This window comes from Cuculus canorus, chromosome 4 (genome assembly GCF_017976375.1).
Source record: "Cuculus canorus isolate bCucCan1 chromosome 4, bCucCan1.pri, whole genome shotgun sequence".
NCBI classification, from domain to species: Eukaryota; Metazoa; Chordata; class Aves; order Cuculiformes; family Cuculidae; genus Cuculus; species Cuculus canorus.
The window spans coordinates 77,261,528-77,289,510 of record NC_071404.1 but is presented as its reverse complement, the minus strand read 5'-3'; the positions used below and the strand labels follow the sequence as shown (position 1 = coordinate 77,289,510).

Here is a 27,983-nt window from a genome sequence, read left to right as displayed (position 1 = left end):
CAGGGCTGGCGCCAGCTCCAAAGGACCAAAAGGTTTGTGAAGTTCATAATAACACTAAAAATTAGAAAGTAATAGCATATGAATAAGGTTTCTGGGAGAATTTATACACGTTCACGTAAGCGGGAGCTCTGCCCGGCTGCACGCGATGGACGGATGGAGCTCCTGGTGTCTCCCAGCCCTGGCAAAGGGCTCCGGCTTCCCAAAACTCCACAGGGAGCTGGTTTGGGATCAGTGCCCAGTGCCTCATCCCGATCCCCTGCCTCCCCATCCCTGCCCGCTGCTCCCGGTCCCGGCAGGTGCCGCTGTGCTCCCGGTGCTGGAGCGGGGGGGCGGGGGCGGGGGCCGGACCGGAGCGGAGCGGCGGGCGGCGGCACCGGCGGCTGCATCCCTCCCGCCGCGCCTTCCCGGGCCGCCGGCACCATGGGCTGCTGCTGCCGCCTCCTCCTCGCCCTCCTCCTCCTCCCGGCAGGTAAGAGCTCCCCCGGGGCACCGCGGTGGGGGGTACCGGGTACCAAGATGAGGGGTGCTGGGGTACGGGGATGGGGGATACGGGGGATGAAGGTACCGGGATGAGGGTACCCGAGGGTGGGGGATACCGCGATGGGAGTACTGGGATGAGGGGGAACAGGATAAGGGGTACCAGGAAGGGGGTATCAGGATGGGGGTATCAGGATGAGAGATACGTGGATGAGGGTACCCGGGGATGGGGGATACCAGGATGGCAGTAATGGGATGAGGGGGAATAGGATAAGGGGTATCAGGAAGGGGGTACCAGGATGAGAGGCACTGGGGTGAGGGTACCCAGGGGTGGGTGATACCAGGCTGGGAGTACTGGGATGAGGGGGAACAGGATAAGCGGTACTGGGGTGGGGAATACCAGGATGGGAATACAGCAAGGAGAGTACTGGGATGAGCGTAACAGGGTCGGGGATACCAGGATGAGGGTGCCGGGATGAGGGATACCAGGGTGGGGGATGCTGGGATGGGGCAACCAGGGACTCCCACTGCCAGGCTGGGAGCAATGCGATGGGGATGGGGGGGAAGACAGCCCCCCCCCCTCCCTTGGCGGGAACAGCCCTGCTTGCTCCCAGCAAAAGCAGGATGCACGGAGAAGGGTTCTGCAGAGCAACCCCCCCTACCAGTTTCACTCCTGCCTCCATGCCCACAGTCTCCCTGAAACCAGTGGGGCCAAGTGAGAGGTGTTTCGCCTCTCTTTTCCTTGACCCCTACACTGCAGAGTGTTTTCCAGCTGGGTCCGTGTCTGGCCTGAAGCCAGGGCACAGGAGGACAACTTTAGCATCTCCTTGCGCGCAGCCCCTCTGCCCGAGCTAGAGCTTACCCCTCAGCCTCACATCCATTTCCCAGCACGGTTCCCTGCTTTGAAGGAGCTTTTATTACTTGCCCTGGCCTTGAGTGGAGGCTCCTGCACACCCAGCACCTGGTGCTTTCCCTGATCAGCTAAAAGCATCTCCCTCTGTCTGCCCTCCCACCAGTATCAACCTCCCCGTTTCATAGAAACACTTGGTTTGACGTCTTTTCCCTGCTGAGACAGTCAGAGGACACAGTTCAGTCCCCGGCCGGTGCGACAGCGAGCACTTTCAAATGACAGCACGCACAGGTCATCCCTCCATCCAGGCTGGGTTTTTGATAAACAACACGAAGAGCAGCTTGCTCAGAAACATGAAAAACACACTTGCATAACCAAGTGACGGGGACGCGCGCAAGGAGAAATACATCAGGCAAAGCTGTTATTATTAAATTGCTGTCGGCATGCAGACAGCAGCGTGAGGGGACAAGGCTGGGCGAGGTTTTGAGCTCGCAGCGATGATCCCAAAACAGCAGCTGGGGAGAGGCCACAGCCGTGGAAGCAGTAAACCATCACCCCGGACCACATCAGCTTGTAGGAGATCTTCCCCTGTTCAGTAACCCCTCTAGCGCAAGGGGAGAGAGAGATAGCTAAATCTTTCTCCTTGTAAAAGGGGAGTTTTCCAACAAGCTCTTGTTGTTGTACTTGCCAAGCGAGCTCGTTTGGGAGGGATGGGGATGCACCTACATTTTGCTTTGCAGGGACACTGGGGATGTTGCTCACCTCCTTCATGGGCTTCTGCCTGGCCACAGTTTAGCCACCACCCTGTCGAGCCGCTTGAAAGCAGGCAGCCTCTGCTGGGAGTCAGCCCTTGGGTGGTTTGGGGTTGGGAGGCGGGTTTTTCCCAGCACCCGAGCCGAACCCAATGCTATTCCCACGACCATCCCTCTCTAAAGCACCAGCACTAGCAAGGCTTGGCAGGAGAGATGGGAAAGATTTCCCTGGAGTACGGTCCTGTGGCTCTTGGGCAGTTCCCAAACGCCCCCAAAGCCTCAAATCATTTGGATGCTTTCTATGACATTTTTTCCCCCATAGAAATAATTCTTAAAAATATATGTTACCCAGGAGTTAAAAAAAAAAAAAAAAAAAAAAAAAAAAAAAAAAAAGCATGATTTAAATATGCTTCAAGCTCATTCTTCAGAACTTAATGATAGAGAGGATGTCACTGGGCAGGAGTAAAATAAGACTGGGCTTTGCCTGGCCACATAATTAAATAATAGCATCTCGCACAAGGAAGTTTTTATCCTATTAGTGTGTCTTGCTCTGGATGTAAATTCAATCCTGCTTTCCTGACATGGTGCCCAGCCCCATACGAACTCCCAGTTGCTGCAGCCCTGAGCCTGTTTCTCCTTTAGCAATTCATCCTGCTCCCCACCAGCTGCTGAAAGTACCTGCAAGAGGCAGCTTTTGGCTTTAAAGCCTTTGGGTGCTTCTGCGAGGAGCCTTGGGGAGGAAAAGCCGATTTCTGGGGGTCTTGGAGCCCGGCACTATGGGTTGCTTTGAGCTGCCACAGAGGAGATGAAGCTTTGGGCGCTCCTGGCCTCTGTGTGGGAGCTGAAGGACAGGGGAGATGCATACTTAATTATTCCCTCTCCCAGCCCAAATGAGCGAGCAGCTGCTTCAGCCTCTAATACCAGAGGATGCTGAAAAATTCCACTGCTGAACCCAATTGTTTCCCCTCCTTGGGGGAGGCTGGGACGGGGCTGATGCGTGTTGAAAGCTGCACCTAGGAGCAGTAATTAACAGCTAGCCAGGAAAATTATTTAGCTGGTATGCTGTCACTTGTGCAGAGCTGCTGTTTGCAACACGCCTGGTTGGCTCGAGAGCCACATCCAAGATATCTGCCTGGGAAAATGTATTGTGAGGGTGCCGAGCCCAGCTGCATGGGCAGGCACGTCCATCTGACATCCTCCCAGACCAAAGAGCTGACAAATGGGTTCTTCCTAGGGAAATAAGGACAGCAAAACACATATTTGCGTATTTCAAAACATAACATGCAACAGCTGAAGTGTTTTTCATTAAAACCGAGCAAAAACCATTTTAGAAAGAGCTACTGCTGTAAAGTACTGCTTTTAATGAGGGTACACAGGGATGAAGAGTTCCCACAACACCCAGCAGCCTCATCACACTCAGCAAGCAGCTAAAGCCACCGTGAGGAGTGAGGGCCTGCCAACATTCCTTGAGAGAAACAGGGGTCCTCCAGGAAGGCAGAGGCTTTCCACCCGAGGTCCTCATCTGACACCTCTGCCTGCATGGTTTAACTTGTAGCCACAGGTTGCTTTGTTGGTCTCAGACAGAGAAACACCTCTAGAAACTCCTCTTCACCTTCTTTCTGCTATAATTTCATTGCAACTTCAGGATCAGGCACTTCATGAGTTGAATAATTAAACAACGCTTAGCAATAGCCTGGAGAAGAGCAGTGGATGCTGCTCCCAAGCTAGGCCATAACCCACCAGCCATAACCCACCAGCCAAGACCTAACCTGGAGCTTCTCCTCACCAGCTTGCCCAAAGCCCCAAATGTGATGTGTTTGGCCACGTGGATTTTGCTCTTTCCTTTTGCAAAAGGCAGGCCATACATCTACAAGAGATACTGGCACAACCTCTACATCCAAGGAGGTGAATACTAAGGGTCTTGCTCAGCAGTAGCCCCCGGGGGCTCCGGGTGCTCAAGGAGGGCTGCCAAGGTGCACCCTGGGGATGGGGCATCTGGAGGGTCAGGAACACATGGAGAAAGACCATTGATTGCCATTGCGTAGCTGTTTCTATCAGCTACAGAAAGCTTCTGAGCAATTAGATCTAAACCACTTAACGACTGTGCAGCAGAAGAAAATGCATCGCGGAGGCAGCCAGCTCATCTCTCCAGTAAATCAGAGCAACTGCAGATTTGATCTGATGGCCTTGGCTTCTTCACACAGTTATCAGATAGCTTTGCCTTTTACCTGCTGGTGTTTCTGGCCTCTGATTTTCTCACCTGGTGGTTTCTTCCCCTCACAACCGGTTTTATACCACCAACAACACAACCTAGTGTTGAAGAGGGAGGTGATACAGGGAAGCAGTTATAAGTCACCAGCACGCACATGGGGTGCTGGAGCTTTGCTGCTGGCTTGGAGAGCCACTGTTAGCTCTGGATTACTCATTGAAGCTCAACAGCAGCCAGAGGTGTCTCCAGGAGTTACCATTTCCCAGTACAAACCCAGCTGGGTGCTCCCTGTAAGCAGGCATGGAAAGCCTGTTGGGTCTGAGATGGAGCTTAGACCCTGCAGAGATGGTCACAGACCACCCCATCATCTGTATTTCTTGGGAATGAAAATCCAGGGCTCTGCAACCGTGCTCTAGAAGAGCAGAAACACAAGTTCAAAGCAACCTCATCCTCCCTCTTCTGTATCAGTAGAGAGTTCAGTCCGATCCTTGTTTACTGCAGCTGGGGCCCTCCAGCCAGAGAGGAGAGCAACAAACACCACCAAAGACCAAATTACGTGGTGACAGAGAAGGTGAGACGGCCCAGTGCTGAAGAGCTTGAAAAACAAGTTGAACCCAAAGCAGAAACCAGTTTTATTTAGTTTTAACCACCATAAGGAGACCTTTTGCCACCTGCAGCTAGATGCTGCCACGCTTATAGCTAAAAAGAAACAGCACAATTACAAGTTACACCTGGGCACAAACAAGCGGGAAGTGAAGTGCAGAAAACCAGCAGTAGGTGTGGGAATCTCTGGCCACAGAAACTAAAGCTGAGCCAACAAGGTCATGAACAGGAAGTCCTCGGCCTATATTTAAGTGTAAATTGTTTTACTGCTCCGCATCACTTAACCTGGTAATAAAGCAACATGTGCTGCAGGACCAGAGGAGTCATTGCTGCTCTGTCATCATGACTGGGTGAGAACCAGCATTATATAGGACATACAGAAGGTCAAAGAAGATTGTGCACCACCAAACGCATCACCCAGAGCGAGCCACGCTGGGTTCAGTTGCTCCTCTGAAAAAGCTGAAAGAAGAACCCATCCCTGAGCACATGCATTCCCTCATTAGTGCCATCATTTACAATTAATTATCTGTAGTGTTTTTCCCACACTCTTAGCACTACTACGCAGAAAGGACACAGCCCCATCCACCAGGTGTTCCATCAGAGCTGATGTGCTAATAGCCCCTAACGACTGTGACGAGGGCCAGCTGGGATCCCCCACCCCTGCCCTCTGCTCCTTTGGCTGGGACCTCCATTTAAGCTGGGGCTTGGGTCTCAACTGTATGGTGGGTGGCTCAGTTTATGGTGTTGGGTGGTTCCTGGGCTTGTATTGTGTATAGATGGTCTCTAATCTGTTTTTTTTTTTTTTTTGTTTTGGGCTGATGTTCTGATGCTACTTTTAATAATTGTCTGTGTTGATCCCAAACTTAATGTATCCCCTTGTCTCGAGTAGAGGATGGAGCTCTACCAGCATCCTTCTTTGCCTACTCTGGTTAGTTCTTGTGGGTATAGGGTGAGGTTACTGTGGATTTTTGCTTTAAAAATAGCATGGGGCTTAGGTATGGCATTGGGCACGTGCTTTTGTTAGTGGCTGCCCCAGAGGCAGCAGCTGTGGAACGTGGTACCCAGTCTTGCTGAATAAGCACAGTACGCTGTGGGTGCCTAACGGACCTTTTTGTGCTGGGCTGTTCTTCTTTGGTTTTTATATTCTTTGTTCAGAAAAGTTGGATCCCTTGTTCAAGCACAGTCAGGATAAGTTTCTGGGAGGGAGGGGAAATAATACTGGTGTTACAGAAACTCTTCTTAGCCCTGGGGCCTTGCTGCTGGAGGAGCATCACCAGCTGCAGCCTGGGTACGGGGGCCTTGGTTAATCCAGGCTGAGAGCAGGCATGTGGAGTGTGCGTTAGATCATGTGGACCTTCTGGTAGTTACATCAGATGTGATGAGTCACGGAGCGAAGCTTGTTAAAAGCTCTATCTCTGTCTTATCAGTGGATGTTTGTTTGCTGTGGCATGGCTGTCTATCTGATGTCACTCGCTTGGGCTGGAGATGTTCTCTTGGTTTTTTGGTTCTTTTTTTATGCTGTGTTTCAGCTGGCAGAACAACTTAAAAGCTTGCTGCAAGTGCTTCTGGAGTGCCTGAGAAGTGCATTGCTGGAAAAGCTGCCAGCCCAGGTCAGGCAGCTGTTTCCCAAGCAGAGCACAAGAAGTGTTCAGCTTTTGTGAGGATGAGACCTTTGTGTAGGTTGCAGAAGCCAGGAGAACAGCCTGCAAATAGGAGAGGAAGATAATCTATCAGGTGGATGGCTCATTCCTTGAACTGGCAGGTGATTGGGGTTAATATTCCTGAGGAGCAAGATATTTGACAGACTTGAGAGGTGGCCCTGTGTGAGTCTTATGAAGCTCAACAAGGTGAGCACAAGGTCCTTCATCTGGGTCAGGGCAATTCCAAGCATTGATGCAGGCTGGGTGGAGAATGTATTTGGAACAGCCTTGAAGACGAAGTCTTGGAGTGCTGGTGGATGAGAAGCTTGACGTGAGCTGTCAATGTGCGCTTGCAGCCCAGAAAGCCAACAGAGTCCTGGGCTGCGTCAGAAGAAATGTGGCCAACAGGGTGACGGAGGGTTTTTCAACCCCTCTACTCTGGTGAGATTCCAGCTGGAGTTCTGCGTTCAGTTCTGGAGTTCTCAGCACAGGAAGGGCATGGAGCTGTCGGAGCAAGTGCAGAGGAGGGCACAATGATGATCCAAGGGCTGAAGCACCTCCCATATGAGGACAGGGTGAGAGACTTGGGGTTGTTCAGCCTGAAGAAGTCTCCAGGGAGACCTTAGAGCAGCTTCCAGTACTGAAAGGAGCTCTAGGAAAGCTGAGGAGGGGCTCTGGATCAGGGAGAGCAGGGACAGGATGATGGGGAACAGTTTGAAGCTGCAAGATAGGAGATTAAGATGAGATTTTAGGAAGAAATGCCCTCCTGTGGGGGGGGGAGGCCCTGGCCCAGGCTGCCCAGAGCAGTAGTGGCTGCCCCATCCCTGGAGGTGTTCAAGGCCAGGTTGGATGGAGCTTGTAGCCCCCAATCCAGTGGGAGGTGTCCCTGCCTGTGTCAGGGGGTGGGACTGGATGGGCTTTGAGGTCTCTTCCAACCCAAACCATTCTATGATTATTTGAATTACAGTGATTTGAAGTTTTCTTTCTTGGCTGTTTCCCATGTTCTTGGGGGACACTACCTAGAAAAAGGATCTTTCAAAGCTCAAGTGGGGCTGCAAAGTGACAATGCTGTTTTCCTAGGTCATTACCTTGTCTGGCAGTCCCCTGCCTCTGCTCTGAGCTGGATTCCAGCGGGGTGGTCAACTGCCTTAAGTGAATTAGATGGTCAGATTCCTCAGGGCCAAACTATGCTTGGCATCCTTTGATATTTAACATCCTTCAGTCCATCTGACAACCTGTTTGAGTTTTTTTTAGCCTTTGAAGTCATGTGCTCCTAAAGTTTTCGGATGTTTTTTGTCCCTTATTCCATTGCCTTGCTCTGGCTCTTGCTCGCAGCTGCTGCTCCTACAGACCAGGTGCTGGAGAAATGAGGAAACCTTGGCTTTTCTTTTCCTTTTCAGAGGTGTTGGTAGAGGACTGGGCTTGTGCATGACCTGGGTGCTCTTCTGGCCACCAATCTCCCCGAGGAGCAGGCTGCCCGTGAGCTGGGTGCAGTGGCACGAGTACGAGTGGAGCTATCAGCCGAGGGGGTCTTCAGCCAGGCCCTTTGTCCTGTATTGCCTCTAGGATCCCATCTGGGTTTTTCCTGGGATGCCAAGGGGCACAGCTTGTGTGTGAGGTGCTGATGTGCTATGGGTTAGAGCTGGACCCTGGGGGCAGGTGCTGGGTCGCACACAACCCAATGGAGACGACGGCTGGGGAAAGCGGGAGCACGTCAGAGAGCTGGCAGAGGCAGGGTTTGCTAGCAGAGATTAATGCAGCGCTATCAATCTGGAAAACAAAGCTTGGCTGGCAGTGACCACACAGGAGCAGAGAGAGATGGGGAAAACCAGGACTGAGCTGAGCAGTGTGCTGCCTTCAGCCGCGCTTGCTCTCCTGGGAAAATGTCCCTGTGACTTCTGACCTGCTTGGCTGGGAGCGCTCAGCCAGCAGCCAAAGATTGTTCCTGCATCCAGTTCTGGCTCACCCTCTGAATTTATGCCCCTTAGATATTATCGGAAACTTCCTGACTCATCCTGGCTAGTAGCATTGCCAGCTTTTTGAGGTCCTTATCACTTGGCCTTCAAAGTTCAAGCAGATCATGGGAGCTCTGCTGACCCAAAGCACAATGAAGCAACATGGAACGCCAGGGTAGCTTTGCAGAGAGGTAGTAACCTGCCTGTGCCCAAGAGAGACTGGAAGCATCTACACTGACAGAAGTAGTAAGCTTTCCAGATGCTACCAGCCCTGGGAAGATCCTGCTGTGCTTGGTGCAGCAGCACCAAGCTGTGCTGCAGAGGCTGAGTGCTACCTCGGAGAAGCCACACACCTGAAAGACCACAGCGTAATGGAGAAAGGAATATTTTGCAGGAATAGATGTTGACCCTGAGAATGCCAAGGGTGAAGGGATGCTCGGTCTGGGTTCGTCAGCACTTCCAGCACCCTATGCTACCACGTGCAGCTGATTTCTGTCCTGGCTTAGCCATCTCCAGTGCAGACCTCTTAAGACTCGCAGAGTGCTTTGCTAAGGGCATTTGTGAGCTGCTTTTGGCAATGAGATGTCAGCTGGGCACCTTCACGCAGCATTGCAGAGGCTGAGGGCTTTGCTGCTGCAATAGCACTGGCAGTGATGATGCCTTGCATCACCACCGATGGGGGAGGCTGGCTTGGTGTTGGTGTAGCTTGTGTGTGGTGAAATAATCCAGTTATCTGAGGTCAGAAATGTGGGTGCAGGGAGGCTGAGCCAAAGTACTTGGGTTCTTCACTCATGCCTTGATATCAACTTGTATTACTGATACGCCTTTTCTACCTATGCAACTCCAGAGGAGACCCTCTGCTCTCTGGTAAAGATCATACCTCCTCTTGCTTAAGGTCCAGGATGGCTGCATGGGGTCAAATCCTTGAGAAGGACCCTGTTGCTCAATGCTCCTGAATCCAGCCATGGATTTAATCACAGAGTGGTTTGAGTTGGAAGGAACCCCAAAGCCCATCCAGTTCCAGCCTCCCCTACCATGGGCAGAGACGCCTTCAACTGGATGAGGTTCCATTACAATGGCACTGGACCTGCCTGTGCCGTGGAGGACCTGACACTTGCTGCCTCTGGCACATCAGTGCGCAGAGTTGTGCAGGGGGATGGAGCAGCACAGGGAATACTTGGTTTTATGATATTGTAGTGCCTGAGGTGGGCAAGGGAGCCAGCAGCCTCTGCAGGACAAGGGGATGGGATGAGTTTGGACCCATCAGATTTGTTGGATGGAGGCAGTGTTGTGGGCAGGCTTTGTCCTGGTCAGATGCTGTGGCTGAAGCCAAGCTGTGAAAACCAGTGCATTCATCTGAACTAATGGTGCTTAAACTCAGGATTATCACAGTTATGCGGTTCAAGTTCACATGCCAATGATTGCCAGGTATTAACCAGGAAGCTTGAGAGGTAGAGGCCATGGGATGAGGAGATAGAGTGCTCCGTTGACGGTAGAAGCTTTTGCAGGACCCTGATATGCTTTGGAATGCTGTGAAGGATGAGGTGGGATGTCTGGGTTCTTCGCTGCTGTGGTTGGGCTGGGTGTGGAAAGCATGGGTGCTGGGCCACATGGTTTATTCGGTAACCAGACTCCAGCTTGCCATCCACCTCCTCTCCCTCACCCTAAGGTCTGCCAGCCTGGTATCTCAGCAACCTGATAGGAATGAAAGCTCAGAGGCATCTATCTCCAAGTGCCTGTCCCTGAGAGAATAGCACCCATGGTCTCAGTTCTACCTCCCAGAGCTTCCTGCTTGGGAAATGGGATCCATCACAGGAGTATGTAAAACTTTTGGGTCAAGTGTGCCAGGGACTCATGCTCCTAAACACCTTGGGCTCTAGTAGGAGCTGTGCCCCAGAGTTGGCTTTAAATCTCTGGCCAAGTCTATGTTTGAAGTTTCTAGGAGGAAAATGCCTTCGTGAAAGGTGTGGTGCACACCTGTGCTCCCTGCAGTGACCTCAAGGTCCCTAGCCAAGATGTCCCTTCTGCTGTCCTCCTCCACAGAAGGCAAGTTGAGGGAAGCTATAGTAGACACCTGCAGCCTTCTGTTTGCACTGGTGGCTGAAAGCACCCAAACCCATGGGTCAGTGGGTCGCTGCTCACTCTGCTGTATCCCACTGTTTCTACGCACGGACACTAAGTGTTTCCATCTCTCCTTCAGCACAAGGTGCTGTCTGTGTCCCAGGAGCCTTGTGGCCCGTCTGGGTCCTCAGCAGTGAGGGGCTCTGCTGGAGGAACCCTGTCTTGCACAGCCCCCGCATCCAAATGCGAGTCCTTCCCATGCCACGTGTTTCTTGGTGCAGCTTTAAATGCAATAAGAGTCATGTGGTGGGCCAGCAACAGCTCTGATCCATCTAGAAACATCTCTGGTGCAGGCTGGGTCCTTTCTTGCTGGTTTGGACGTCGCTTGCATGGGTGCGATTTCAATTTGATTTTGGGAGGAGAGCAGCTTTGGCTGTGGGGGTTGACAACATCTCTTTGAGGGGTGGCTCAGGGATGAGGAGGAGAGCATTATGTGCCCACCAGCGATGCCCAGCCATGTATGATCTATGCGTTCCTGCTCCCAAAGAGCTACCAGGATAGCTGTCTGCTCCCACTGCTGTTGTTTGACTCTTGGATAAGCACTAGACTCCTGCCTTTGGACCTGAGGTGGGAGTTTGGATTCAGGGTTCCCCCGGCATCAGCATTCTGTAGTTCTTTTGTCCTCCACACTCATACAATCATTAGTTTGTTCTGGTTTGTTTGTGCTGGGGCAAGTTCTTGCTCTTCCCAGTGCTGGACTTGGGATGCTGTAGGGGTGTAAATAAATGAATGCATGGGAATAAAAATCTCTCCAGATGTCACTTAGAAATGGCACGCTCTTCCCTCAGCCCAACTGTGCTGCAGGAGCCGGCTGCCAGTGCTGGTCCAGGGCTGGGGTTGGTTCTGGGGAGTAGAAGGGGGGGGAAATGGAACAAAAAGCTCCAGAGTCTGCTGTTGGGGACAGAAGAAAAAAATGACTCATCTTCTTGCTAAGAAATGGAGACAAATGAATGCACAAGGAAATGGGGGGAGAAGAGAAAGAGGCGTCTTGTGTTGTCATTCCCAGCTGCACGGTGGTTGCTGCCGAGGAGGAGCTTGCCCCCCTGCTGCTTTGCTGGCTGCTGGGAGAAGATGCTGGGAAGATGGGGAAGGGGTGTTTGGGGGATGGGGAGATCCCAGCCTTGAGGAAAAATGGTGCTGATCCATGCCAGGGCAACTGTTCTGCTTTAACCCTCATGCCTAGCTATGCAGGGATATTCTCCATCTGTTTTAGATAGCTCATAGCGTTTTAAAAATGGTAAACTCATTCCCAACCCTGTTAGTGTTCACCCAAACCCCAGGCTGCCCCAAGGAGTTCCCCATTGTTAATTCTGCTTTGTCTCACTCCTAGGACTGGATGATGTCTCCACAGCATTGCCCCTCACCTCTGCCAGCCCTACTGTCCCCTCGGAGGGCATTCCAGCAGGGCCAGGCTCCAGGGATGCAGCTGTTCCCGTGCCAGCTCCTGGCCAGCCCTCACTGCCTGTGTCCACAGGACCTGCTGGAGATGGGACATCCTTGGGGCCAGCGGAGGGAGGTGACCACAATGTCACCCCCACAGCAGCATTGTCCCCTGCTCCTGCCTCCGTCGCCGTGAGTTCCACCACTGTAGCCACCATCACCATAGCAGACAGCCCATCTGTAGCCTCCAACCACAGCTTGGTGCCACCAACCTTGGAGACAGCCCCAGGTCTTCGGACAGCAAATACTGCCAGCTTGGCAAGAGGCATGATGGATTTGGGGGCAGCTCCCAGCCCCACGGATACACCTGCATCCTCATCCTTCCTCCCCACCAGCAACATGCACTCATCCGCTGGGACCATCTTGTTCCCAACACCTGTCCTCGTGAGCCCTGGCACCACCCAGCCACCGACGCTGACCAAGGACATCCCTTCCCTGGAGACGCTGGCCGTGGCATCGAGCCTGGCTGTGGAGCCAACGTCCCCTCCAGTGACTGTGACAAGCCCCACTGCAGCCGAGGCCATGGCCACCAGCAAAACCACCCTCTCTACCGGAGTCACCATGGAAGAGGTGCCACGCGCCTTGAGTGCAGGTGAGCACCGCTGCTCTATATATGCTTATAGAGATAGAACATCAACCTCAAGGTGCTGAGATAAGACGGGCAGACCCCCAAAGTGGAAGGGAAGAGGTGCTTAACTTTCTGAGAGCACCATTCAGCCAAAGTGGAGCTTTCCTGGAGGAGTCTATGTCATCTGCTCCACCAGTGGAGACAAGGAGTTGTAGATACCAAACATCAATTGCCCAGAGATATGACTGTTCTTAGTTGCAAATTTGCCTTGAAACACTTAAGGATGAGAGGAAGCAAGTGCTTGGATGCAGCCTGAATTGTGAGGACGTAGGATTTTTGTCTCCCTCTCAGAGATCTTACTAAGCTGACATTAGTTTTTACCTTCCCCTTCTGCAAGTTCAGATAGCTTAAGAGCGCTTCATAAGACTGGATAAGAAAGGGATCTGGAGCATTTTCCAGCCTTGGCTCAGCACTAAAAGCTTCCTGGTGCCAGGAGGAGCTTCAGAGAGCAAGGGCATAGTCCTAAAGCAAAGCCCAGCTGTGTTTTATCCCAAATCCACCCGCTCTGCCTTTGTGAAAAAGAGATCATTGCAAAAATACAGAGTGCCCAGCCTGCACGGGAGCTTTGGAAAGCAGTGAGGCAATGTCCCTTCCTCAGAGACAGCTCGTAGGGGTGTATTTGGAGCAGCCAGGGTGTGGGGTGGGACTTTGCGGGGGGGCTGAGTGCTACCCTTTTGATGGACTCTCCACAGGCAGCATCGTGGCCATAACTGTGACAGTCATTGTGGTGGTGGTGCTGGTTTTCGGGGCAGCGGCATACCTCAAGATCAGGTAAGGCTGGTTTTGGAGTTTTCGGAGCCCCCCCCCCCCCCCCCCCCCCAAAGTCTGCAGGCCCTCTCCCCATCACAAGGCGACGCTCAGGGGCAAAGCCCTGGGGATATGCTGTCCCCAAGCCCCGTGGGGCGATGTGCAGCCTCTGGTCCCAGTGCGGATGAGTTTTCTACCACATCTATATTGAAAAGCAGAGGTTTGGGTTTTTTTTCCCCCTCTTCCTTTTACAGCAGCCTCACTCAAATGCCGGAGACATTGTTCAGCATAGTCATAACCAGTAATTATCCCTGCTGCTGTGGGCCTTGCCGTGACTTAGACAATAAACAGCAGCACAACCCAGCACTGAACATCTGTAATGAGGCTTTGCTGACAGCTGAGATGAGCAAAGATCTTGTTTTAATTCCCTGGCATGTCCCAGACTGGTTCAACAGGGGCAAAACCCTGTCTGGGTTAATTTTCTGTCCCGGTGCTTCCTGCTAATGTATCCCAAAGCTTGACCTAGGGAGGGCTCGTGTGTGTGGGTTTTTTTACGCCGCGGTAAAATAACTAATGGTCCACTAAAGCAATTGGTAACTCCGGGCTCGCTTCTCTCCGGCAGGCACTCCTCCTACGGCAGGCTTTTGGATGATCACGACTACGGCTCCTGGGGCAACTACAACAACCCTCTCTATGATGATTCCTAGCAGGGACGAGGCAAAACCCCCTCAATAAATCCATAATTTATAAGTGCTTTTGCAGCAGAGCATCTGCTGTCGAGGAGGTGCCGAGGCGCCGAGCGGGGTTCTGCTGGGTCTGGCGGATGACAGGCAACCAAGCAGAGGGCGAGCGTGCAGCACCCACAATAAACCTGAATTTTGGGCTTTGTGTAGGAAACTCTTGGTCCTGGGGCACGTCGGCCACTTGGTTTTGAGGCAAGGGAACCCAAATTCCCCACGGGGAAGGAAAGCGGAGAGGTAAAGGGGCAGGATAGAAGTTCAGCCAGCACCGTGGCATCCCTTGAAACGCTGCTGCCTCACAGCTTGGGAGGGGGACATGGGGTCTGCTGAGCCAACAGCGTGCAGGCATCTCCTGTGCTTTCACACACCCCTTCCTCAGAAATCACCTCCCTGCATCGCTGCACTGTGAAATCCTTCCCTTTGCCTCACCAGAGATCACAAACACTTAGGGGGCTGCTCTATCCCTGCTCCCTTTCTTTTCTTGCAGATGTTTCTCCACAGCAGTTCATAATTTCTTTTTTCCCCCCATTTAGTTGTGTTTTCCTTCCCAAACACAGCCCAGGAGCTTGTGAGAAGGGTGCATTGAGCACCCACGCTCCTCGTCTGAGAGGTGCCCCATTTCACACAAGTGGGTGCTTGCTCCGCAGCTTTATTTTTAATCCTTAAAAAACTTGGCTGCTACAATACAGCAAAGTGGTTTTCTTTTTTAATCCCCAATTTTTTTATGCTTTCAGCTACTAATGTGTGAAGGTGGAGGGTGGCTGATGGCAGGGCTGGTTTGGAGGGGCATCATAGAATCATGGAAGGGTTTGGGTTGAAGGGACCCCAAAGCCCATCCAGTGCCACCCTCTGCCCTGGGCAGGGACACCTCGCGCTGGCTCAGGGTCTCCAAGCCCCATCCAACCTGCCCTTGAACACCTCCAGAGATGGGGCAGCCACAGCTGCTCTGGGCAACCTGGGCCAGGGCCTCCTCACCCTCACAGGAAAACATTTCTTCCCTGAGATATCATCTCAATCTCCCCTCTTCCAGCTTCAAACTGTTCCCCCTCATCCTATCCCTGCGCTCTCTGATCCACAGCCCCTCCCTAGCTCTCCTGGAGTCCCTTTCCATACTGGAAGCTGCTCTAAGGTCTCCCCCCAGGTTTCTCCAGGCTGAACAGCCCCATCTCTCTCCGATATGGGGCAGAGGGAGCTGGGGCTGAGGCCACACCAAAGGGCTTTTCCTTTTCCACAGATACACCAGGCTTTGCATTTCATTTATTCATAATGCATTCACCCTGCGTCACGCGTAATGTGTTTATGTCTACAGCACTGTGCGCTACCAAAGGCTACACAGCCTAAAAAAATAACAGATGCTTTTGCCAACTGGAAAAAGCACTTTCTGAGAGGGGATGATTGCCTCAAAGGGAGGATGCCTGCGTTCAAGGCAATGGCTGCAAACACCCCTCTCATCCTTCCACGTCTGACCTTCCCACTTACTTGGGGATTTCTGTCCTTCCGTATTGCTGTGGCAGGGAAGGAGGGGAAACAGCCAGACCAGGCCATAAAAATAGAGAGTTTCTTTTTTAATTCTCTTTAAAGAAAAAAAAAAAAAAAGAGGAAAACTCTGCCGCAAGTTTGTTTTACTTACGAAAAGAGCAAACCCTAATTCTTCCCAAAGGCTTCTCACCTTCCCCCCTCCCCACTCCCTCTAGCTCAATTTAGTCTCGGAGATATTTTATTTATATAGAAAAATAGCTCACATAGCTCCATGCAGAACATCCCATTCCCCTGTCCTTTCAGGCAGCAGCAGAGCCTGGCAGCAGCACCGAGGATCACACGAGCCCTCCCTAGGTCTCCTGCTTTAGATTCATAGAATCATTAAAGTTGGAAAAGATCTCTAAGCTCATCCAGTCCAACCCCACTGTGCCTGCTAAACCATGTCCCAAAGCACCATGTATGCACGTGTTTTGAACCCCTCCAGGGCTGGGGACTCCACCACTGCCCTGGGCAGCCTCTGCCAGGGCTTCAACACTCTGTCAGTAAAGAATTTTTTCCTAATATCCCCCTCTACCTTCCACTGGTTCAACTTGAGGCCATTTCATCGTGCCTTACCACTTGATGCTGCAGTTCTCAGTGTTTAAATAGAGAATGTGTTCCAACCCCAGAAACTGAAAGGTAAACATATTTTTAGCAAAATACCTTTGCCCTCTCCTGCTATACCCTATGCTAGAGGATTTGAAGCTCCAAGTTGAACAGCAGTGAGAGCCTGGGAGGAGTCTCCGATTCCATCAGGGCCACAGCAGCCAGCCTGGAGCTACCTCCCCCACGGACCTCAAAAGTGAAGGAAAAGCCCAACCTGCATTAGGCAGGGCCCTCACCGCAGGAAAAGCTTGCAGCAAGCCATCATTGTAAGCCTCTTGAGGTGGAGGTGAAGGCAGCTCAGTGTTACCAGTCAAAAGTGCCAAACAGAAGCTAAAACTCAGCTGGGGAGGTCTTCTGCTCCCCATTGCCCCTGCACTCCCTGAGCAGGTTGAAGGTCTGAGCTCTGGCAAGCAAACGGCAGCTCTGCCAGGGTCAAGGGACACAACCAAGAGCCAGCAGCTCCTGCTGAGCCTTCACCTTTGGGTGAGCAACCTCCCTGAGGTATGCTGGACGCCACTTACCATCCTGCCACCTTCACCTCCCCCCGAAGCCGCTGCCACCTGCCAGCAGCTACGAACAGCCAGGAGCTCCAGGTGATTAAGTTCTTGCTCTATTTTGCCAACAAAGCTACTTGAAAGCACAACCAGAAAAACAAGTGTTGAAGGCCTAACTATTTCTCACAAGTTTCCAGAAAATCAATTATTTTCCAATTCTTTCAACGGGTTTAAAAGTGTTTTTCTTATCACAGAGCACCCAGACTTCTTCCACCCACCCTATCCCATCTGCTCAGTGAGGAAGCAGCTGTGTTATAGGGACCTGGACTTGATCCGCAAAAGCTGTAGGAGATGAGTGAGCAGAGGAAAAAGGTGAAGCCACCACCCCAAGATCTCCCTGAGGCTCTCCCTCCCAGACAAGAGCCAGCTCCTTGCAAAAGATACCAGAATCTGTTCAGGTGTCAGAGAACAACTATTTAATGACAGCATAAAGTGACAAGTAACAGTCCATATGCAAACTCCCTCCTAACTCCAACTGGAACTATCAAGGAGAAAAAACCAAGGCAATCACCCCATTTCCAGTACAGAGGTGGTGGCACACCCCTGGGCTAAGCCAGCCCCACTTGGAGCTGAAGAGACAGATGCCCTGCTACCCCTCCGAGTTATAAATAGCATGACACAACGAGCCTTTCCCTAATTGTGTTCCTTCCATCTGGAAAGGAAAAACACAGATAGTTTCTCTGCAGCCGGGCAGGGGCAAGACCTCAGCCTCAGCCCTGGGGAAACCAGAGCTCTCCTGCTGCAGGACACGGGTTTTCAAGCGTGCACACGCAAGGAGAAGCCTGCACAGCTTCAGGGAAGGGTCTTCTCCAACCCAAGAGGCAGGGACCAGCAGCAGAGTGCTCCCTGCCTTTCACTGAACCCTCCCAGGGATGCAGAGTGAAAACACCTACTGCTGCAATTAACCTTAGAGCTTAAGGTTGACCAGCTGAGCACCCACCAGCTCTGGGGTACCATCCCAGCACCCTTCCAGTTCCAGCTTTGCGCACACCCATCCGTGCCTGAGCACACGGCTTGGGAAGAGCCAACGGGAGGGGAAGGCTGTACAGGAGGTTTAATATGCAGTACCCCTACTTCCCCCCAAAATGATGTTATTGGACCCAAAGCCATCAGACCACACTTACCTGTTTTCTGCCAGCAAGCCAAGAACCACATCAGAATCATTAAATCCATCCTTCCAGCCCATAACTGGGGGTCCCTTTCCCCCCTGCTCCTGAGCCATCACCCCTGCACCTTTCTATGGGGATGGAGAGCTCAGCCAAGCTCCTCGGTACACATCACTCCACTCTTTGGCTTAACAAGTCCCTCTCCCGAGTTTCGCATACTTTGGCAGGCCCTGGCTTTATTAATAGCTCCGCTGACCTTGTTTATGCCTGCCGGCCTTGCTGGAACACTACATTTTTCCCACAAGGCAGTGATAATCCCATCTGCTCCCGATTTTGCTCTACGTGGGTGAGTAAAGCTTGATTTCAGGTGTCTGGCAGTGGGGGAGCTCACTGCCGCGCCCTGGGGTGTTCAGGACAGCTTTGCAAAAGCTCCCAGAGCCAGCGGGCACGCCCTGGCCCAGGCACCTTGCTGCCTTCATCCCCGGACCGTCACATCACTCTGATTCAAGCATCCTTCCCACTCCCAGCAGCGCTCGGCTGCTTCTGCGCACCCAAACTCGGGCAGGATGGAGATGGGTGACGCTGTGTTGGCACCCAAGGGCAATGCCATGTCTCTCCCTTTGATGTCAGCCCACAGCAAGAACGTAATGCAGCACCGGCTCACTTATCTATAAACCACAGGCAAGACTGCCCCACCGCCTGCCCTGCAGAGGCTGAGCAGACCTCCATCCGAGTGGAGGGGCAAGGATGCAGGGGCTCAGCCTCCCCAGGTGTACCAGTCTCTAGGACGACAGGATTGAATCCCTGGGATGTGGGAATGAAGCCCACTTTGCACAACAGTGCTGCTATACTTGCTCTTCCTGCAAGAAATGGAGACCGTATCCAGCATCTCCATGGAACAGGGCAGCAAAGCTCGGCGGAGCACCTTCCATTCCACAGAGCAGCTCCTTGCCTGCCTCTGTCTCCTACATTTATCTTTATCACCTCATTTTTCTGCAGCGCGATGCGATTTACTTCCCTGGCAAAGGGAGTCGAGGGCTTGGTGCCAAGCTAAATGCACCATCCAGCGGTTCAGCTGGTTGCCCAGCTGCCCCTCTCGCTTTGCAAGGAACGAAAGCAGGAGAGCAAAAGGTCAAAATCAGCCAGATCCCACCCCCAAGATCATTTTCTTTCTCTACCCAAAGAGTCCAGCTGGGAAGGGAGCTGCTCTTCCAAAGGGCAGCTCAGCTAAGGGTTTTCTTTCAGCCTCCTCTTGTGATTGGAACCCAACTAGGAATATTTCCAGCTGGGATAAAATTAGCTTATCATTTAGCATCAAATGTGCTCGGTTGTGGGCTTGACCAGCATGGTTTTACAATTAGCAACACAGACAAAGACTACTTTGCTATTGAGGCTTCCCAAGCTGGCTTCCCAGCTGCACCAGGATATTATCCGAGAGTAGAATGAACTGACAGGACTTTTGCAGGGAAAGAACAACTACAAAGAGGAAGCAATTTGCTGGTAATGAGCAGAGTGCTCTGGAAACTGTAACTGCAAGATGCACAGAAATTCAGCTTCAGCTTTAGCAAGCCACAAGCCAATGCTCATAGAATAATTTGGTTGGAAAAGATCTTTGAGATTGAGTCCAACCATACCTGTCCACTACTAAACCAGATCCCTGAGCACCTCATCTGCCCACCTTTTAAACACCTCCAAGCATGGTGACTCCATCACTCCCCCAGGCAGCCTCTGCCAGTGCCCCAGAGCCCTTTCTGTGAAGAAATTTTTCCTAATATCCAATCTAAACCTCTCCTGACACAACTCGAGACTGTTTCCTCTCACCCTATCACTTGTTAAGTGAGAGAAGAGACCAGCACCCACCGCACTACGACCTCCCTTCAGGGAGCTGTGGACAGTGATATGACCTCTCTTCAGCCTCCTTTTCTCCAGGCTCCAGTTCTCTCAGCTATTCTCTTGTAAGACTTCTGCTCCAGCCCCTTCATCAGCCCCGTTGCTCCTCGTGTTATCCCGCTTTGCTCCCTGGCAGTGACCCCCACTGTATGTACATCCTTCAGCTGTAACTTATCCACTCCTCCAGCAGTTGTCCCCGCTTGCAAGGCCACAACCTCAGCAGCAGCAGCAGCCCTGGAAGAACATCTCTGCTTCATCAAGTTAATGAACAAATTGCTGCATCTGTTTCTCCCTAGCAGCTGCTCAGAGGGAGAATTTGCCTGCTCTGCTCTTTGTTTTATTAATTAAGGTTGGATTGCTGCTTCTAGTTGCTCCCGGCAGCATTTGAAGGCTGAAGAGGTTCGTGTCCTGCATGGCCCACCATCACCAGCAGCCCTCATGCTTTCACAGAAACAGAGTTCTTTTTTGGGGGAGAAGCCTTGCCAGAAAGAGACACGGGTGGGCTAACAACAGCTTTGCCCAAAGGCTCCCCAGAGCAGGCATTGGAGTGGGGATGGAGCCCCCAGTGAGGGTGGGCAAGCTCAGCACTTCCCAAGGAGACAGCATGGACCTTGCAGTCTCCACATCTCCACCCACCAGAGACACATTAAAAGTATGTTACTGCTTATGTCCTCCACCTCCAGCACCACTTTAGATGTGTTCGGCATCTCACCATTTTCTGATGGCAACACCTACCACTCAGACACAGTATCTATGACAACCCTGTGCCATGCAAGACTTGCTTGTGAGGAACCCCAACATGTCTTTTGTCACCTGGTTACAGAGCAACAGAAGGCGAGGGCATCTCTGACGTCCACCCAGAGCACTCATCACCTAACCTGGGCCGTGCCACGTTCACCTACAGAGACAGCCTGCCCCAATTTTGAAGCCCATGAGGACTAGACAGAGCTCCCCAGCCTTCTTCTGAGCATCCGTTCACTAGTCGCTGTCTAATAGAAGTAATTTATTGTCAGTTCCTTTTCCTAGCTATGCTGTATTCCCTCAACCGTCTCTGCTTCTCCTGCCACCACGCAAATCCCGGCCCCCGCTATCAGCACTGCCTATGGAAATGGTGTCTAATCCAGCATCTGCCATCTGTGGGCTTCTCAAGTGTCAACTAAGGGTGTGGTCCAAGGATTTTCCCCCCCTTCTTTGGGAGAAGGACTGCTTTAATCATACAGAAAAACAACATCCCTCAGATTCATCTCAAAGAACATCACTTGACATCACATTTTTATCCCATTTACAGTTCACTTAACCCTGCCTGTCCGTCTGAAGCCAAACGGAAGCCACTTCTCAAGCAAGAAGAGCACCTTGAAAACATCCAAATGGCATCGCCTGAACATTTTTCATCCTGCTTCTGGGCAGCCAAACCCACCATGCCAAGGTGCTGGAGCCATTTGGGCAGCAGTAGCCTCTGAGCAAGACCCACTGCGGCAGCAGTGGCAGAGGGATAAGCTCTGCTGGCATCAAGCACCTAAATTCACCTGCACATCCAGAGCAGGGTAGGATGGGGAGGCAGGTTTGGGATGGGAAAGCAGAGACCCAAGCTGGGAGCTGAGGAAACTGCGTTCTGGCACAGTGCAGCTTGTTGTGACAACACAAGTCGCTCTGGTTTCACTTTCTATGGGGCTTCACCTCCTCTACAGTCCATCTGATCCCAGCTCTATCAGGTAGCTCAGCCTAGGACCAGTCCCCTGTGCCGTGCTAGCAGGAAGAGCCCTCCACTCCCACCAAAGAAATATAGGGACCAATAAGTCCACTGTTTTCATAATGCAGACCCTGGAGTCACACCCCTCTGGTCATTGAACCCTCCTTGTTCCAGCCTCAAGTCACAGTATCACGCCAGCTGGGAATTTCCAGAGTACACGCATAGAAGGCGAGCACCGCACACAGATAACTTGATTTAATAGAGACGTTATTTTACATTTATAGCAGTGAGAAAAGTGCTTCAGGGAGATACTCCAGTAAAGGCAAGCTACAGCAACGCTACAGTCCTGGTCGCAGGTTTTTACACATGAGAGGGGACACGGCTGGATTAAGAAAAACTTGTTTTACAGGAGAAAAGTTGAAAACAAGCAGTTGGATGGTGAAGAGTAACTGGGCTTTTAAAATATATTTTATCTCATTATGGGAAACAATCTGCCCGTCTTGAAATAGTTCAGTAAGTTTTATTTTAAAGCACTCTGCTACTCTCTCCCCGCAGTGAAACCAAATACCATTAAAAAAACCCAAAGCCACAGAAAATTGGTCCCCACACTTCTCGAGTGCCTCTGTGAGCTCCTGTTGCTTAGCAAACATCTCTAGCTCAGCCCAATATCAATCCTGACCACATGATATGGTTTACCTTGTGTACTTGACCACCATGCTACACACGTGTCCAGAACCATACGACACCTTGGTCGTTGTTAGGGAATAAAACAAAAGGAGGAAGAAATAGATGTGAAGGAGACTGCAGCTGGCCAAGGAATACGAGTAAGGAGATGGGGGAAAAGGGAAGCCCTGCGGCTCAATGTTTAGGTTGTTCACCACGCGTGCGCCAGCCTTGTTCAAAGTGAATTCTGTGTGTGCATATGTCAAGACATCAAGCCAGGATGCGATTTCTGCAAGCCTCTCCTCTCCATCCACTCACAGTAATGGCTCCGAGGCCCTGGAATGAACATGTCATTTACAAGGAACAAAATGTCCTCGTGTAAAACTTTGCAGAGGTCAGCTTGATGTAAAAAGGCCACTTGGAGCTAGAAGTTCCCCCCCCACAGCTACAACCAGAATAGTGGTGCCTCCACCTACGGCTACGCTCACAACCTTTGGCTGCCCCAAACACCTCCTGCATCGGCTGCTGATCATTTCTCATTCCGCATCTCAGTAGCTGTTCCTCTAGGCTTTCCCTTCTTCAACACAGCAAATGGCTTTCTCTCTAACCTTCCTCAGGCACCACGCTGCGTGGTGGGAACTTCTGAAGGGCTGGACCGCGCTGTGCCCCAGGTACTAAGGACATGGGCACAACCAGCAAAACTCCTTTGTGCTCACATTAAATCTTGGAGTCACTTCACTGGTCCCGTGACAACTCTGAATAAATGTCTGCTGTTTTGTATTAAGTAGATAGTCTCTTCCACAGCCAAATCTTCCTCATCCAGCTGTACGCAGTGTGTGTCCTGGTCACTGCTCCTCCAAAGGCAGACGGCATTTTCCATCTTGGGCAGTGTTGTAGGAGTCACAGTTTTTGCACTTTAAGCCTAGGAGATGGAACTGCACTGTAGACCGGGCACTGCAGTCATTGCAAAGGATCTACACACACGGAAGACAGAGGGAGAGAGGCTTCAGCATCAGCAGGACACTCGGCAGTGTGCTACAACCACGCTGATAGCAACCACAGAACTGGGTTGCCATCAGGGGACGAAGTGGAAAACACATTCCTTTTAAAGACAGCGGCCGAATTTATAGGACTGATGTAACTTTTCCGCTTGTAACTACTTGGATCACACTGTATCATCACACAGAATCTACTTTTAGTAGGGCAAGGCGACTCCTTGCATACGTCAGGGATAGACATGCTTTGCCTTCTGCTCTTGATGCAGGAAACCATCACAGAAACCCTCAAGTGCAAATGAGAGCAGATTAACAGTAGTCAGCAACATTAATCGGTCTGCTATATGGACCTTCTTCTCAAAACAGGCAGCAAAGAGGTTTTTCCCAAATATCCTGATGCCAAGAGCTGATGGGATGGGTTGTCTAAACCATAACAGAATCATCTAAAACATTAATGACCTCTGCCGTTCCATTCAGTGTTACCTGCAAGCCGCAACCACTTCCACAGTTCTGAGTTAACACAAAGAGACAAAATGAAAACAGAAGCTCTCTTGATGTGCCAGCCTTGCACTCATCAACAGCTGAGTATTTCTGCAGAAAGCCCACCGTGTTTAGCCTGGAACATGAAGCTCCAAGCTATTAAAAAACAAACGTTCCTGCTTTGTTCTGTGACAGCAGCACCAGAGAAAGCAAAATACTTCCAAAGACCAAGCTGTTTCTCTGCTGTGTGATACCGCAGCACAAACAGGGGTAGGTTTGGGGTTGGTTTTGTTTTGGAGTGCAGGCAGGGCATGTTTTTTTGTGTTTATAAACCCAGCAGATGAATACTGCAAGCCTACACCCGACATTTCATCATTGCCTAGTCTGCTGATCCAGGATAAGTTCCGAGTGCCCTCTACTGCTGGCAGCGCAAAGGTACCGGGAACAGAGTCGTCCATTACCTCCACAGTCACGTTCTGATACTCAGTGGGCATCGGAGTCTGCGCTACTTCGTCATCCAGCTGCCGCCAGTACCTTGTCATATCCAAGGCTGAGTGCATGCATAAAGGACACCTGTAACCTCTGCCAGAAGGGAAAAGCAGTCTAAATCAGAAGAGGGAGTGGGGGTGTGAAACAAGCCCACCCAAAAGGACAAGTTTCTTATCCTACCAGTCAAAGAGAAACACCACAAATCAAAAAGTTCTTGCAAACTGAACTAGAAATTAAAAGCCCCTCTTCCTTTAAGACCTGGCTATATGTTATTTGGTACTGGCATCATGATCTCTGCCTCTTGAACTGATCTGTTTGGACTACAACAATATTAAGAGATGTTTATAACTACTCACTCCTTTAGCATGTCCTCGTAACATGTTCTGAAAAGAAAACACAGCAAGAAGTTCAGTAAGGATGATGCAATCCCTGACTGGTGACACATCTGGAGTGAACAAAGGGAAAAGGCACACAGCTATCCCCAAACTAGAAGATAAAAAATATCCCGAGTCCAAGCGAGATTTCCAGAAGAATCACTGGTTACTTAGGAAAAAATCCAGAGACAAAGCACGTTTGGTAACATTCTAAGTTCTGCTAACTTAAAATGAGGGAAAAGAGTCAACACTACAACAAAAATTGTGTGGTTCAAGTTTGCTGAAAACATGGAGTATGGGGCATCACAAGGTAAGTTCAGGGTGAGCAGGAGATGAAGGAAGATTCAATGGGGAGAAATTTATGTCAAACACAGGGGCCATTCACTTAGCCCACACTGACAATGTGGGTGAAAACGAGGAGCCAAAGGAGTAACAAAATGCAGTCCCTGTAACACAATACAGAAGCAGAAAGGGAAAATGGAAGGGAAAAGTGGTAACTATTCCTCCAGAGACACCCAACTCTATGTATCACATCACTTTAAATTCCCAATGGAGGCAGCAGTTTCTGTAGTGCAATAGCGCGCTCCATTGGAAAGGACCTAAACTGAACAGATAAGCTGCCACCAGCCTCTGAAAACCATCGTGCTGCTGCTTCCTGCACCAAGGATGGGCTTCTCTATAGCATTCTTCAAACTCCAGTAGTAACAGAAGGAAATGGGAAAATTCCAAATGAACAGCACACAGGTTCCTCTGCCGCTGCCAAAATTTACTGCGGAAGGAAGAGAACCTTTCTAAATAAAGGATTTCCTGATGAAACAGACTATCCCCAACCACATGGGCCCTTTAGAAACCAGCTGTAAGCAGCAGATGGAGACCAACTAGGCATGAATAAACACAAAAGGCAGCAGCTATTCCTCTCTCAAATATCTGGAATGCTTTACCTGTGAAGAAGGTGACCACACGGCAGAACATGAGCTCCGACGCGAGATGTGTGAATATCCTGTTTCAAATACCAGACAAAAGACAAGGAAATTAAGTTAAATAGTCAAAAGTATGGCCACACACAAATCCGAGGGATGAAAAGAAGCAGCTCACCTCCAAACATATCGGACAGTCCTGCCTGGAGACATTTTCAATGCACTTGGCAGAGACAAAAAGAGATAAAAAGTTATTGCACTGCATGGAGATTTGCACTTTTGTGAATTCTACAATTCCTTCAGAAAAAATATATGAAACATTATTGCTTGCATTAAGGTTTGAAGTTCTGAGAATTACTGGGTGGCTTAGCATATTAAAAAAAAAAGGCTTGAAAATGTGCATAAGAAAAGGGCACCCAGAGCTCCCGCGGCAGCAAGTGGCCTAGCTTTTCCTACAACGCAGCAGGAACAGGAGCTACAACTCACACACTGCCAGACTTGCAACCTCCTGTTAAAAGAAGGAGGCCAAAAATTTTATCTCCTATCACTCCCACCATTAGCAAGGCCAGCCTGGAGGCGATCTGTGATGCTGAAAGAACCTGCCCTTGTCTGTGTGGCCTTGGATGGAGCTGAGGCACTACCACCTTTCATTTTCAAGATTTTTTTTTTAAGATACGGAGTTAATTGGTGTGTTCTTACCTTGTGCTTTCCTTGAAGACTCAAATTTAGGCATAAATTGCATTTGGAGCAGTGGAAAAAGTCCTCCTTTGGTCCGATCCTAAGGAATCAAAGAATGTTCAGAATAGTAAGGGGCCTACAAGGGTCACTGAAGAGTCCAGCTCCTGTCCCTGCACAGGACAACCCCAACATTCACACTGTGGGTCTGAGGACGATGTCCAAATGCTTCTGGAATATTGTCAGCCTTGGCACCGTGCCTGCTCCCCTGGGAGCTGTTCCAGTGCTCCACCACCCTCTGGGGGAAGAACCTTTTCTTACTGTCCAACCTAACCCTCCCCTGGCACATCATCACAGAAAGGTGTCAGGTCAAAGTTGGTACCTTCCTTCCTGCCCTGCTCCATCCCTGTCCCCAACCAAACATGGCAGAGCTGGGATGGAGGATCCCACCCTACCCTCACGCACCTGCAGATGCCACACCCGGTGCAGTGGTACTGCTTCTTGTCACGATCAAAGAGGTGACAGATGTCACAGTAGTACTCGCCGAAGAGGTTTTGACAGCCCTCACAGCGCTGCTGGGCCTGTAGCATGGAAAGCAACAGAGGAGAGAGCCCTTAGGTGTGTGGCTGTGCCTCCCCAACACTGAACCACAGAATCATCATAGAATGGTTTGAATTGGAAGGGACCATGAAAGTCATCACGTACAACTCCCTTGCAGTGAGCAGGGACACCTCCCACTGGACCAGGGGCTCCAGGCCCCATCCAGCCTGGCCTGGAACACCTCCAGGGATGGGGCAGCCATGGCTGCTCTGGGCAACCTGGGCCAGGGCCTCCTCACCCTCACATTTCTGCCCAAGATCTCATCCAAACCTCCCCTCTTTCAGCTTGAAACTTTTCCCCCTCGTCCCAGCCCTGCCCTCCCTGATCCAGAGGCCCTCCGCAGCTTTCCTGGAGCCCCTGTCAGCGCTGGAAGCTGCTCTAAGGTCTCCCCGCAGCCTTCTCTTCTCCAGGCTGAAAAAAACCCAACTCTCTCAGGCTGTCCTCGTAGCAGAAGTGCTCCAGCCCTGGGATCATCTCCGTGGAATCTCCTGCACTCCCTCTGACAGATCCCTGTCCTCCCTGTGCTGAGGGCTCCAGAACTGCATGCAAGGCTCCAGGTGGGGTCTCACCAGAGCGGAGCAGAGGGTCAGAACCTGCTGGTCCCATTGCTTTGGATGCAGCCCAGGATACAGCTGGCTTTCTGTGCTGCGAGCACACAGTGCCTGCTCACACCCAACTCCTCATCTACGAGGACCTGGTGGCAGTGACCTCCACCTCCTCCTCCTCCCCTCCATCCCACGGCAGCGCCTCATCACCCCTGAGAGTGACCTCCCCAAGATGGCGGTCACACGCCCCGCCCTCCCACTAAGACCGACCTCCCCAACATGGCAGCCACCACGTCCCCACGACGCGGACCTCCCCAAGATGGCGCCGCCCCGGGCGGCCCTCACCTTCTGCAGGAGGCGGCAGCTGGCGCACTGCACCTCGGCCACGCGAAACCGGTCCAGCTGATGCTCCTCGGCGCTGTCGTGGCACAGGCGGCACGGGTACAGCTTCCCGCAGCACGGCGCCTGCGAACGGCACGGCCGCCGTCAGCCTCCGCCCCCCCCCGCAGTCGCCCCCGCCGCCCCCCCCCGGCGGCCGCCCCGCGCCCGCCCCCGCCGCGCCTCACCCGCAGCAGGCAGCCGCGCCGGTAGTGCTCGCAGCCGCCCTGCTGCTCCTCCCCGCCCGTCGCCATGGCCGCCAACACCGCCAACACCGCCCACACCGGCCGCCAACGCCACTTCTGGTTCCGCCGCTTCCGCTTCCGCCCCGGGGCTTCCTG

At 51.6% G+C, this 27,983-nt stretch overlaps 2 protein-coding genes across 4 annotated transcripts; one reads left to right on the top strand and one right to left on the bottom strand.

Moving 5' to 3' along the window:
• The first annotated feature begins 138 nt into the window (after positions 1-138).
• On the top strand, positions 139-14,172 carry PARM1 (prostate androgen-regulated mucin-like protein 1). Its single transcript, XM_054064551.1, has 4 exons — positions 139-469; positions 11,938-12,639; positions 13,368-13,446; positions 14,045-14,172. The coding sequence occupies exons 1-4, from the start codon at positions 154-156 to the stop codon at positions 14,127-14,129; spliced, it is 1,182 nt and encodes a 393-aa protein (XP_053920526.1). The 5' UTR covers positions 139-153; the 3' UTR covers positions 14,130-14,172.
• A 3,836-nt stretch (positions 14,173-18,008) lies between these two features.
• RCHY1 (ring finger and CHY zinc finger domain containing 1) lies at positions 18,009-27,975 on the bottom strand. 3 transcript variants are annotated; one of them, XM_054064554.1, is made up of 9 exons: positions 27,831-27,975; positions 27,610-27,729; positions 26,585-26,700; positions 26,144-26,222; positions 25,623-25,667; positions 25,469-25,527; positions 24,510-24,536; positions 24,126-24,246; positions 18,009-23,163 (listed from the first exon to the last, which is right to left on the bottom strand). In XM_054064554.1, exons 1-9 carry the CDS (start codon positions 27,894-27,896, stop codon positions 23,035-23,037), a joined length of 762 nt encoding a protein of 253 aa, XP_053920529.1. In that variant the 5' UTR covers positions 27,897-27,975; the 3' UTR covers positions 18,009-23,034. The 3 variants fall into 3 exon arrangements, 1 of the variants encoding a protein (XP_053920529.1); XR_008449557.1 differs by having other exon boundaries at positions 23,136-23,163; positions 24,126-25,296; XR_008449558.1 differs by lacking the exon at positions 18,009-23,163 and having other exon boundaries at positions 24,510-25,296.
• Between the last annotated feature and the right edge of the window lie 8 nt (positions 27,976-27,983).

What these genes read in the sequence shown, in the direction of transcription:
- PARM1 (XM_054064551.1), top strand. Translation starts at nt 154, where the DNA reads ATGGAGCTCCTGGTGTCTCCCAGCCCTGGCAAAGGGCTCCGGCTTCCC. An exon ending in CCTCCTCCTCCTCCCGGCAG is followed by an intron (nt 470 to 11,937) that starts GTAAGAGCTCCC and finishes TCTCACTCCTAG; the next exon opens with GACTGGATGATGTCTCCACA. An exon ending in GCGGCATACCTCAAGATCAG is followed by an intron (nt 13,447 to 14,044) that starts GTAAGGCTGGTT and finishes TCTCTCCGGCAG; the next exon opens with GCACTCCTCCTACGGCAGGC.
- RCHY1 (XM_054064554.1), bottom strand. Translation starts at nt 27,896, where the DNA reads ATGGCGACGGGCGGGGAGGAGCAGCAGGGCGGCTGCGAGCACTACCGG. An exon ending in GTCTTCAAGGAAAGCACAAG is followed by an intron (nt 25,668 to 26,143) that starts GTAAGAACACAC and finishes GTCTCTGCCAAG; the next exon opens with TGCATTGAAAATGTCTCCAG. An exon ending in ATCAGAACGTGACTGTGGAG is followed by an intron (nt 23,164 to 24,125) that starts GTAATGGACGAC and finishes CCGTGTGTGTAG; the next exon opens with ATCCTTTGCAATGACTGCAG.